This window comes from Hypomesus nipponensis, chromosome 17 (assembly GCF_054491055.1).
Source record: "Hypomesus nipponensis isolate SF chromosome 17, ASM5449105v1, whole genome shotgun sequence".
Taxonomy (NCBI): Eukaryota; Metazoa; Chordata; class Actinopteri; order Osmeriformes; family Osmeridae; genus Hypomesus; species Hypomesus nipponensis.
The window spans coordinates 10,883,889-10,897,080 of NC_140377.1; the positions used below are offsets into that span (position 1 = coordinate 10,883,889).

At 44.9% G+C, this 13,192-nt stretch overlaps 1 protein-coding gene across 1 annotated transcript in view; it reads left to right on the forward strand.

Annotated features, from left to right (window-relative positions):
• The window catches only part of fam20ca (FAM20C golgi associated secretory pathway kinase a), a 34,215-nt gene extending 21,233 nt beyond the window's left edge, over positions 1-12,982 (forward strand). The window contains exons 4-10 of the mRNA XM_084678482.1: positions 4,940-5,032; positions 6,998-7,113; positions 8,063-8,243; positions 9,955-10,064; positions 10,295-10,376; positions 10,555-10,614; positions 10,737-12,982. Of these exons, the coding sequence (XP_084534608.1) occupies positions 4,940-5,032; positions 6,998-7,113; positions 8,063-8,243; positions 9,955-10,064; positions 10,295-10,376; positions 10,555-10,614; positions 10,737-10,995 (901 nt within the window). The 3' untranslated portion in view covers positions 10,996-12,982. The remainder of the gene's footprint in view (positions 1-4,939; positions 5,033-6,997; positions 7,114-8,062; positions 8,244-9,954; positions 10,065-10,294; positions 10,377-10,554; positions 10,615-10,736) is intronic.
• Positions 12,983-13,192: the final 210 nt, after the last annotated feature.

Genomic DNA, 13,192 nt, shown 5'->3' on the forward strand with positions numbered 1-13,192 from the left:
CACCTCATCCCAGAAACAGGTTAAAGATAAATGTCCCCAAAAGTAGCTGACACGTTGTAGCTCTCGTTGAATTGTGGCACAGGCTTTGTTGATGCATCCAGACCCCTGCAGGGTAAATGCATGCACTGAGAGTGATTATCCAGCAGGGGGGGGATGTCCCATATGTCCATGCGTGATCCCCCCTCCAGGGGCTCTGGAGATGGATCAGTCGGGTGGAGGGGGTTGGGGGTCAAAGAGTCTGGTCTTGGGTCCTTTCACTTAGGTGGGGGAGGGGGCAGAACATGCACAGCATGGACAGATAGTGGTCCTAGCTCAAGCCTTGGCCCCACACATGCACAACACGTCATACCCTTCTCTCTGTTTTACCTCATTGTGGTCTTCTGTGTGCACACTGGCCCAGGGGAGAATGGGGGGAGCAAGGGACTGAAGAACAGGAGAAGGAAGGAGAGAAAAAAAAAAGGTTACGAGCGGCCCTGGGAGGGGCGCCGTGTTGATGACGGTGTGGGAGATGAGTGTTGACGGCGCAGGGAGAGCAGGAGAATCAATGTTCAGTAATCCTCTGCAGTCACAGACCCCAGGGCGGCACTAATTAAAAAACACAATGACCTCCAATTCTCTTCACTCGGGAATGCAATTACCACAGCAACATGTACCACTTGTAATTATGGCAGGGTATTGTGGTGTGGGGGAGGACTCATTGTCGAGCTATAGAAACCAAATACACTAAATAGTGGGATTCAAATGAGGGTGTCAGTTGTCAGTGTCGATAGATCGAATTGAAAACATGCATCTCAGTGTTGGATTTGAAAAATAAATCATATGAAGCGTGTGGTGGGTAGTACATGTCGGTGCGTGTAAGTGTCAGAGGACACATTGTACAGACGACCCTCTCCGAAAATGTATTCACCACCCTCATCTCATCAGCATCTATTACCGAATCATGAAAGAAACTCTTACCTCTGGGATCATTTCTCATCTACTCAAATTCAACCTGTTCTATCCAGACCAGGGTACAGTTGCAGTGTTGCAGTCCCTGACGTGTACATCGCTCTGTTGTCGATCAGGCCGCATCTCATTCAGAGCATTGCAACTATCCATGAGTTGTGTAACATTGATTTGAAATTCAATCCAGCCTATAACAAGCTGAGCTTGGTGGATCCATAGATTTACGCTGATGCGGATGATAAGGGATCGGAAAGGGTGTTCTGTAGGCGAGAGAGGAAAAAGGGTGAGGAGATGTGGAAAGACTGCAAAGAAGACTTTTCAGACTGACGCATGGGTGCTTGTGTGAAATCATTTTTTACCTAGTTTCCGTATTAGATGCATTTCACTGAAATAGTATTTACTTGGGACTGACATACATACATACATACATGCGTTCACTGACACAAAAGGATGGCTTATGCAATGTCCCTTTCCACAATTTATATCTTCTTCACTTTAAAGGGATATTCTGTGTTTTACCAAGTTTTGGTGAGAACATTTGGTACATACGTGAATAGATATATTTACTTTGTGTTTGGTCCTGCCTTCCCCACCAGAACCCTCGTTTGCTTGTTAAGCAGTTTATCATCCTAATATTCCCCTTATCGTAAAAAAAAGATTCATGATATATTCGGGTGAAATTTGTCTGTAAGCAACATAATCCGTTTTGCATGCTGCCACGTCATAGCAGAGTGGTTATTAAATAAATCTAAGCGGGGATGGGTTGGAAGGAGAAAAATTTAATGTGCAGCACAATATCCAGCTAGATTTGGTGAAGCAAAGCAGGTTGGGACCCTCAAAGCAGAGCAGAAGTGTATAATATTCTTACCATAGATTTATTTAAGCCTCTCTTCCACTTTTAGCTGTCAAGCTGCTACTACGATGTGCTAGCATGTGGTTGACTTCTCAGTCCTTCCAGTTCTGTCTGTCTCTCTCCATACTGGTACACGGGAAGATGGTACTTTGGCTATTTTCTCTTGCTTGGCTGAGTAGGGGGGGGGAATCTTTATGGCCTTGTTGACTGACATTTCAGAACCAAGCTCTGACAAAAATGTGTGTGTGTGTGTACTTCTGGGCATGCTTTTGCATGCACATCGTTACTCATATGTGTCAATATGTCGATACATATTCGTATGTGTTTGCACTTGTGCGTGTTGTTTGTTACATGCATTTTGTGGGAACAGTCAGGTTGAAGCTTCATTATATGATCATATGATATGTCTCTGTCAGTCACCAGACAGACATGCCTCTTAGCTGCTCTCCCCTCTGCCTCCTCCTCTTTCCCTCCTCTTCTCCTCCCTCGCATCTTACACTTGTCTCCCCCTGTTTTTGTCTGCATGTGATCCTAGACAGACACAGGCCCAGACAAAGATACCTGGCAGAGAGGGCCTGAAGACAGCTGTGGATTATGTATAGCTGATGGATTTCACTCTCCCTATTGTGTGTATGTGTGTGTGTGTGTGTGTGTGCGCGTGCGTGTGTGTGTGTGTGTGTGTGTGCGTGCGTGAGTCTGTACGTGTTTGTGTGTGTGCAGCCTGCTGGCAAAAACAGTAGCATAGAGATGTCATTACAAGGTCACACAGTGCAGTGTGGGAGAGCCAAGGTCGTTCTGCACAGGGCTTATCTGCTGGGGGGTCTTGTTTGTTTGTGTGTGTATGTATGTGTGTGTGTGTGTGTGTGTGTGCGTTTGTGGCCGGCCAGCCTTTGTGTCATTTCAAAGGTCACTGTAGTTGTTGAATAAGCTTTGTAGATTGTAGCTACAGTGTATTTAATAATAAACTCAGCAGTGCACTCAATACAGTAGGTGATGGAAGAAAGCTGCTAATAGTCATATGCTAACCAGCTGGCAAAGCAACCACATGTGGTAAGGACATTTGACCAATAGCTCACGTGGAACAAGGCCTGTTGAGCAGGTGTGATTGTACTCTAAAAGAGAGATGTATGTTAGGATGAATTTTGCAGTGAGTGATGCGAGAGTCAGAAAGATTCCACATTTGAAATCATGCTCACACGTGCGTCTCACAGTACGTACAGTCTATATATTCACATCTGCATAGATATTATTTTTTGACTGTAAACTACATGACTCTCGTGAGGCTGCTAGCATTCATTACTGTACTTCCCTTGGTCTCTTCTTTTTAACTCTCCTCTCTCACCCCCGAGCTTTACCTCACTCTCCTCTCCCTCTCTCCTCCTTTCCCTCTCTGTCTCCCTCCCTCTCCTCCGTTCCACCCTTCTCTCTTCCCTCCCCTCTCTCCCTAGCTATCTCTCCATTTCTCAATCCCTCTCTCTCCTCTCCCTCGCCCCCTTTCTTGCTCTCTCTCCCCTCCCCCCTCTCTCTCCTCCTCTGTCTGTTGTAGATCTCCTCTAGGGAGGTTCCAAGGACAGCTTGTCTTGTTGTCACATAGAGAAGCGTCAACATTCTGTTGGTAGGCTTTTAAACCTTCCACCCACACACACATACCTTGTGTAGTCTGGACTTTTCAAACATACATAAAAAAGACTTTTGCATAGTTTGTGCCTGTCCTTCTTGATTTTGTCAAAGCTCTTTTTATTGTAACATTCATCTATGCAAACTGAGTTATGCTTCTGTTTATGGTGAGTAAATGAAGATGATGTCAATTCCATGTAGTAAATCTTGTCATGGCAAACTCATATTCAACAGCATGAAGTATGCATTGTAGACTTTGCCGAGACATCTCTGCTGCCCCCTTCCTGTCAGACTAAACACTGACAGAGATAAAAGGATAAGCAAATAGAGAGAGATGCAAACAGACAGAGAGAGAGAACGAGAGAAGGACAAATGAAGATTCAAAAGGTTCAGAGTACTAAAGAAAGAGAGAGAGAGACAGAGAGAGAGAGAGGGAAAGACAGAGAGAGGGAGAGAGAGAGAGAGAGAGAGAGAGAGAGAGAGAGAGAGAGAGAGAGAGAGAGAGAGAGAGAAGAAAGAACAGGATAAGAGCAGGGCAGAGAAGGTGAGAACAAGAGAGGAAAGGAGAAACTGTGTAAAAGAGAGGAATGAGTCAGCAGCCTGGGCCACAGCTGGCGAGCCAGGCCAGCCCTCCTGGTCTCTCCCAGAGATACAAGGCCGGGGGGGGGGGGGGGGGGGAATCCCAATAGGGAAGGGCTCATGACTTCCTGGTGTAAAGAGAAGCAAGCCAAAGCTTTTTCTATCAGGGTATTGGTCAGGTGGGAGAGGAGAGCGAAATGCATTACTCTCCTTGGCCTAATGGAGGGAGAAAGGGAAAGAAGGAGAGACGGGAGGAGGAGGAATGTGGGCTGCGGGTTTAGCTGACCTGGTTGATCATTTGTGCAGGCATAAGCTGGGTGGTAATGGGCACGCTTGATGCCGTGTGTGCGTGCTTGTACACTCATGCTGACCCTGTGCACCAGCAGTAGCAGACTCAGTGCCCGTGTTAGACTGGGTGTGTATATGTGTGATACAACTGTGTAGCCTAAAGAACTGTGTGATAATGTTGTTTTTAGATTTGAAATCTAAAATTGACTTGTATAAATGGTTTATGTAGTGACTTCATTTGAGTAAACGACACATTATTCTATTATTGAAATGTTCTTTCTGCACTGGCTGCCAATATTACTTGTGCTTAGCATGAGCCAGCTCCAAACTAATATTTTTCAGTATAAATTTGATTTGGTATGTTTACTGTGATGTGGACTAGCCCAATGTGTAGCCTGCAGTCTAGAGACTGGGGAAGAGAAAGAGTGAAAATGAGTTATATTCCAATGCAATGAAACAAATGACGTAACTGTCAGTTCCTCTGAAACAATCTTTAATTGGAGATTGAAGTGTTGGACCCTTAGCACTGTGGCTGTTCTACACCTGTCTCTTTACACACATCTACAGTATATATCATATATATATATATATATGTATTACTTTTGTTTGCATTGTCCCGCTAAGCTTATCCTAACATTGTCCCACTCTGTGTTCCAGACAAACCCGTGACCAAGAGACGCCCCCAGACTTCTTCTACTTCTCGGACTTTGAGAGGCATAATGCAGAGATTGCTGCCTTTCACCTGGACAGGTGGGTTTCTGGCTGGTACGTTTGTGTGTGTGTGCAACCATCTGTGAGAGAGATGTAAGCACAAGTAAGCAGGACCTGTGTTTAGTACAGTGTTTGTAGAGATGCATTGATGCAAAGCGCTCTGGCTGACACAAACCTGTAGCATTTATGTAGACAGTACACACACACTCACACACACAGTAACACGCAAACACACACTTACACAAACAAACACCAAATCTCCAGGTGTCCTACGACCAGGCTTTAACACTCAGTAACACACTGAACACCTAACACAGTGCACACACACACACAAACACAGCCACTCAACAGGTGTGCTGTGACTGTGGGTGTGTGGGTGTGTACTGCAGTCAGAGAGCCACAGCTCAGCACCCATTATGTAAGTGATAAGCCAACCCTTTTTAGCAGCAAACATTGGATGGGATTTGGTAGAATGGAATGGCATAGTGCTGTGAAGTGAAATCTTCATATGACCTGCCTTAACAATTACACACACTCCAACAACAGTTACCTAGGATGACGGGTACTAGTAAGTCTATGTAAGACACAGCTGCTAGGCATGGTAGATGCTCTTACACATTGTGAACACACATGCCCACACCCACACACATGCAAATACCCATGCAAACACACACACACGTACAATTTTGCACGCACACATACACACACACGCACACTCACTCACACCAGCCTATGGGGAATGCCCAGCCACATCCAGTGGCATGTGTTTGCGTGGGCGAGGGTAGAGCGGAGAGGAAACCAGAGGCATGCCAAAGCCAGCAGGGCATCATTCAGAGGGCAGGGAGGAGGAGGTGGAGGAGCCGACCGCCTGGATGTTTTTAGGTTCTGGCCCTGACTGACGGTTGGCCCAGTCGTTTGGCCCCCGGCCAGCCGAACCTGAGGCCCTTGGGGAGTCAGCCTGGCCTCGCTGGAGGCTGCGGGCTGCGTAGGAATGTGGAGGAAGAAGAAAGAAGTAGGATTCTGCTTCTCTGACTAGCGTCTCTTTACATTTGTCCTGAGATAGCTCTGCTGCATGTACTGTGCGTGGTTGTAGTTAACGCATAATTCCAACATCATGTGCTGGGGATGACAGGTAGGTTGGGGGATATCAATTGACAGGAAGAGAGTCTGGGACCATGACACACAGCAGCCAGAGTGGTTTTAACTTTGCACCCTGGTGACGCTGTGTATGAGTTTGACCGAAGTGTGGGCACACACACACATAGTCACACACAGGTGTTTCTTTGTAAGCCGTCCCAACGTGACTGTATAGTTTGCAGCTCCTGAGTGCTCTCACCTGCAAGCTTGGGTTTAATTCTCATTGGCTCTAGTGTGTCTGTGTGTGTGTGTGTGTGGGGGGGGGGGGCTGTGTGCGCAAGTGGTATGCATGAAGAAAGAGCCATTCACTGGTAGACGGCTTCAGAGAGTAGGGTTCAGAGTGAGTCAATGAGAGCACTGCTGTAGCGGGAGGGCAGATAGAAGAGGACATGGGGGTTTTGCTGGCTCTCTAACCGTGGAGTGGAACGGAAGTGGCTGGAAGGAAGCTCAGAGAGAGAGGTGACGAAGCCTGATCAAAAAGGAGAGAAAGAATGAAAATATTTTTCCATTGCAGTCTCCTCTCTTTGATCGTACACTGCCCGTCAATAAACAGCACTTCAGATGTCGATTTGAACAACAGATGCATTTGAGAAAACGATTAATTATTTATTCCTCGTTTATTGGGGAAACGGCAAACAGACTGTATACCAATCTGACAGCTTCAAGTCTGGAAGTCTGGAATCAAGAATCGTCAGACTGATCTGTACAAAACTCTAGTTTGGCCTCCGAACTAGTATAGGTAGTCAGTCTCACAAGTGGAGTTTTAATTTTCACACATAGTTGTGGATGGCGTCATTGCAGTATAAATGTCAAATTGAAACATGTTTTCCTCTTGGGTTCATTTAAATTGTCCCTCTCTTCTCCCAGAATCCTTGATTTCAGGCGAGTGCCTCCGGTAGCGGGGCGGCTGGTCAACATGACCCGGGAGATCCGAGACGTGACGAGGGACAAAAAGCTCTGGAGGACGTTCTTCATCTCACCTGGTAAACACGGTCTCACACCCTCCATACCTTCTGTCTGTTGTCCACAACATTCAGAGTTTTGCTGTGCCATGGTGCGGAAACCCTGATTTCAGAGATTTGGTACAAGATTCACATTCAGCAACACTGTCTGGAGTAGAGTATCTGGGGAAGCTCTTTTGTAATGCCTGCCCAGTAGGTCAATACTGAGGGACCAAGGACTATTATGACAGATTATATTTGTCAGTTCAGTTTCTGGAATCGTACTTTATATGCAAACTGAAACCTCGCAACTCACAATATGTGAAGCATTGTGTCCTCCCAAAATTGTATTTAACTTTACTAATAAAAATGGGAATAATGTTGGTGTCCTCACCTGTTCTTGTTGAGCACATGGTCTGCACTTAGCCCTTGCTACCACTTGGTGGCAGCATTGGACCAGGCTCCTTCATCTATCTCCTCTTTCTGACCGTCTGACAAACTCCTATGTATCTTAGCTTTGCATAAATAAATACATGATGGCATGGCAGGGCTGAAGTCTTGGTTGAGTTGTTTCTACTAACGAGCATCTCCCCAACCTCAATTGTCAGGCCCCAGAAGTTCTGACAGGAGTATACAGAGAGACAATGAGTCTCAGCGCTCTCCTACCTACCTTTGTAAAACCTTACTCAACCCCAAAAAGAAGAAGTCCTTTCCTACTCTTTCTGATATCCTTTCTTTTTCTGATTCCCTGTTAACTTTCTCTCTTCCTTGCATGCTCTCTTACTGTTCTCAGTCTTGTTTTTTTTCTTGTGTATATTTTTCCTCACATTACCTGTCATCTAAACCCACTCATCCTTTCTCTTCATCACTTATTTCCTCCTCAGTCTTCCTCTCCCCTCCTCTTTCCTCCTCTCCCAGTGTAAAATTGCCGTTAACCTGAACTCTTTCTTTTCTCTCTCTTTCCTCCCTTTCTCCGCCCGACCCCTCCCAGCCAATAACATCTGTTTTTACGGGGAGTGCTCCTACTACTGCTCCACTGAGCATGCTCTGTGTGGGAAACCTGACCAGATTGAGGGCTCGCTGGCCGCCTTCCTGCCTGACCTGGCCCTCGCCAAGCGCAAGACCTGGAGGAACCCCTGGAGACGATCCTACCACAAACGCAAGAAAGCCGAGTAAGATATGATGACCTCTGACCCTTTCAGCCCAGGATCTCTCCAGTCTCTCTTTCTCTACTTCATCATCCCTCTTTTTCCTTTCAGCCCTTCCCTGTAGTTTTCATTCTCTTTGTAGGTTTTTGTCTCTGTCACACAATTTTATTTTTTTCTTGCATTAGATTCATTTTCAACTTTTTGGTGTATTTTTTTGTCGCTCAACCGGTAACTTAACAGTAGGTGACATGGGTATGTTGTCTTCTAAGGTGGAGTGTTATCAGTTTCAAGAATCCCCTGATGTCTGCCCTGATTGCTCTACAATGTATGAGATGGAACTCTTTGGAGAGGAAACACTTCCATCAACTGACCTGCCGAAGATTTAAAGTTTTCGCTCATTCGATAGCTAGTGCTAGCTAGCTAGCTGTTTTTGTCAAAAAATAGCTTATTTAGCATCAATTTTAACAGATCGGGAAGGCAACACGTATATAATTCTACTTGTGCACGTTGCTGTCTCAGGAATGTTGAACAAGTGAAAGCTTTAAATCGTAGAGTAGAATAAACTGGTTTAAATAGGCCTAAATACAAAACTTGCTACCTAGTAACCAGTATAGCAACCAGGACAGTTTTCTGCTCCGAAATTTAAAGTTGGCATAGCGAAGGACGCGTCCTTGCTTCGGAATGGCATTGTGACGTCAGATAGGACAGTTTTTGGACAGTTTTGGCCTGACAGTACCACCAGAATTCTTATCTGATATTCTTTCAGATAAAGTTTGATTGATGGTGGTTTCTCAAAATAAACCAAGAAGGAAGGCCTGATTGTCCATCCATCCATCCATCATCTGCCGCTTGTCCGGGGATCGGGTTGCGGGGGCAGCGACCTAAGCAGGGAGGCCCAGACTTCCCTCTCCCCGGCCACTTCCACCAGCTTTTCCTGGGGGACCCCGAGGCGTTCCCAGGCCAGCCAAGAGACATAGTCCCTCCAGTGTGTCCTGGGTCTTCCCTGGGGCCTCTTCCCAGTGGGACGTGCCCGGAACACCTCACCAGGGAGGCGTCCAGGAGGCATCCTGATCAGATGCCCGAGCCACCTCAGCTGGCTCCTCTGGACGCGGAGGAGCAGCGGTTCTACTCTGAGCCCCTCCCGGATGACTGAGCTTCTCACCCTATCTCTAAGGGAGAGCCCGGACACCCTGCGGAGAAAGCTCATTTCGGCCGCTTGTATTCGCGATCTCGTTCTTTCGGTCACTACCCATAGTTCGTGACCATAGGTGAGGGTAGGAACGTAGATCGACTGCTAAATAGAGTTCTTGGGATAAACCCACTCATCCTATATATATAAATAGGCCTGATTGTTTGAGACAAAATGTATTTTTTTTACTGAAAGAATCATACCTTTAAAGATTACTAATGCCTACACTTTTAGGACTATTCACAATTAGCTATTACCTAGGTAATAGACATGGCACAGTGTTATCATGGAATCCTTAGTGACATCATTAGTCAGAGAACCTCAACCACGGACAAATAGCCCTGTGTAAGTATCACATACAGTCAAAAGTCCCACCGATCTAAGATCAGTGATGAGTAACAATTCAGACAAGTAGAATCCAACACTTGGAGTGGGGCGACAATTATGTTGGTACTGGAATGTATGAAATGTGTCCATCCATCACTGAGAAAATACATTTTTTTGTGTCGTTTGTGTGTGTGTGTGTGTGTGTGTGCGTGTGTCCAGATGGGAGGTTGACCCAGACTACTGCGATGAGGTGAAGCAGACACCACCATATGACCGTGGCTCTCGTCTTCTAGACATCATGGACATGACCATCTTTGACTTCCTCATGGGTAAGGAAGAACCTCACATTTACTTTGTAAAACAAAGAACAAACCATTAAACCCCTTGAGAAACACATAGTTGAAAACTATCAATCATATCTGACAATGAAGTTTGTTCACTGAAGTTAAGAGAATTGATTCTTCAAGGAGCTGAACTATATCTAGGAAACAGAAGTCTTCCAGAAGGCCAAACACTTTACTTACCAAAAACAAACTCCCCACATCCATCCCACCCCCAGGTAACATGGACCGCCATCATTACGAGACCTTTGAGAAGTTTGGTAACGAGACCTTCATCATTCATCTGGATAATGGTAGAGGGTAAGACCAGGAGCTATATATATATGCATGCATGCACACATACCCCACAAGCAGAGAGCTAGTACAACCCATCTGACTGTAATGATGACACATACAGAACACACACACACACTCAACAAATTGGGTGTGTCGATATATGTGTGAATGTGGTTTGATTTATTGGTGCTTTACTCTCCAGGTTCGGAAAGCACTCACATGATGAGTTGTCCATTCTGGTGCCCCTGAGCCAATGTTGCAGGTTAGTATGCTGTCCGTATGTCCTCTCTCTTTGACACATGCTGGCTCTGAGATTGTTTGAAGATGAATTGTCTGAGTTAACATTTTGTTCCTCATCCACCTCATGGCTGTGCCGGTCCACAGGGTGAGGAGGTCGACCCACCTGCGTCTGCAGCTGCTGGCCAAGCAGGAGTACTTGCTGAGCTCCCTGATGGAGGAGTCTCTGCTCCGTGACCGCCTCTCCCCCATCCTCATCCAGCCCCACCTCCATGCCATGGACCGGCGCCTCCGTCTGGTCCTGCAGGTGCTGGACGGCTGCCTGGAGAAGGAGGGATACGCTAACGTGGTGGAGGATGACCGCGCCAGGGACAGTGCCACACACAGGAACCCGGGACACAGGTAGTGAAGCTTGGGATGGGGGACGGGATGATCAGCCTCCTTCTTTGTCCTGCTCTGGGTCCCATCCTGGAGCTCTGATTGGAGGGTGAAGCGTGTGGCAGGGCAGAGTCTGTCACTAAACCATACACCTCCATTTTGAATTCAGTGAATTCCAAGACTTGCCTTCAATGCCTCTATGGACCCTACCCTATGTGTGTGTGTGTTTATAATAGAAGTATTGTTTGTTCACAGAATAGTGAACAGACTGGAGAGTCCTGGTTTTGTTGAAGAAACATATTTTATTATTTGTATATGAGAAAGTGTATAGAAGATACAGTACATAGAGGCCATGAATTTATTTGTCATTTGAGTGCAAAGTCTGTTGTTTTTGTGCTGAGCTGCGGTTTATTGACTCCGTTGTTCTAAATCAAGTGTGATATTTCCGGCAGAAGGCGGAGAAAATTATGGTCTAAAGCTTTATTTTAAAATACAAAGTGCAAGGAACGGATATTATTTATAAGATATTTAACGTGACACATTTTGATAAGTGTCAAATATGTTTTCACGCTACAAACCTTTTTTCGTTTTAAGATCTGCCAGTTATGTTAAGTTAGTATCTAGCTCTTAATTTCTGTAGATAATCAAACAAAATTTTAATTTGAAAATTTTTAGTATGTTTCCACTCCGGATGATAAACAAGCAACAAGGAAACAGTAAATCTCTGTTTTGTTTTTTTCCACAAGAACAAGTTTTCCTGTCAGTGTCCATGGTGGTTGAAAATATATCAGATTCTGTGGCACACGTCTACACATTCCATTATTTGCAAATCAACCCGCACTTCCGGCGTTCTTTGTATAGACTTTGAGACAAGTCATCAAAACAAGGAACAAGGAACATAAGTATGTATGATGTGTGTACTTGTAGCTAAGCACGTGCTTATCTCCGCTGTTCTGCAGTTCATATGACATGGAGTGTTGAAGGGGAATATCAAGAGGGGTTTTATTTGATTCTTCATACAGTGCTTTAAACACCTGCTCTTTTGTGCATAACATATTTGTATTCTTCACCATTTGCCCTTTCAGGTGGAACTATTTTGTAAATGAAAATAGATATGTGGACATATAGAGGTTTCACTACACCATGAAATATATGTTTATCCATTACAACATCCACTGGTACAGCTTGAACACATGCTAACATGTTTATAGGATAAAAGGTTGTTTTCTGTTACACTTCCAGCAGGTACAAAAAAAGGTAAATTTTCAAATTATGCCTGTGAAGTACTGTAAAATACTTTGACATTATTATTCATTAACATGTAAAAAAACTGTAACAGTTAAAGCCATAATTCGGAGTTACTGCAGCTGGTTGGCTTTTTTTTGTGCCAGTGCACCATCAACAGCACCAAACTCTGAATGTTTTCATTCTGAAAACTACTGTACATCCAGCAGCTCCCGGGGAACTCAGAGCTAACTAATGGCCCTGACAACTCCAAATTATGTTTAAAAAAAAATATGATTAGGTTTCTGACATTGCTTACGTATTTCAAGCTTCTTTTCTGGTTGTTTATTATTTAATGTCGCATTCACATCATTTTGGAAAGGAAACAGAAAAGTTGGTAGAATTTAGAAAGCAATGAGACGGAAACAGACATTTACTTTCAAAGCAAAGTCCTAAAGTATGGTTTACCAGTGCCTCTGCAAAGATGGAAATACTTGAATGTTTTGGGTTGCTACATACAAACAGGATCTGTAAACTATTACACTACTAATCAGCCTGTGTGACTTGGACCGCCAGGCAGACAATAGTCTAGAGTGTGGAAAGGGTTAAACCACCCTTCTCCTGCCAGCGATAGCACCAGACCATGTACTTTGGATTTTCATATTCAGACTGTAAATATATATAAGTACTTTGAGGACATTAGAGGCTGCTCTGCTGCCCGTAGCCATACGCTTCTGTTTTCTTCAACTGCATTGTTACTGTGAAGATAAATCTGTGCAATAAAAAAAGAAATGAGAAATAATGTGTCTGTGTCAATACTTATTCTGGAGTAAAAAAATGAGAACGTTTTGCATGGGCCTTTCCGTGATTTGCACTGATGTGATTGAGAAGACCCCTGGATTACAGGTGAGGAAACCTTACCATAGATGTCCTATCTGAGACACTGGTCTTATGTGTAAGGTGTTTGCTTTCACGGAAAGGGGATCACCCACGCCAGAGAG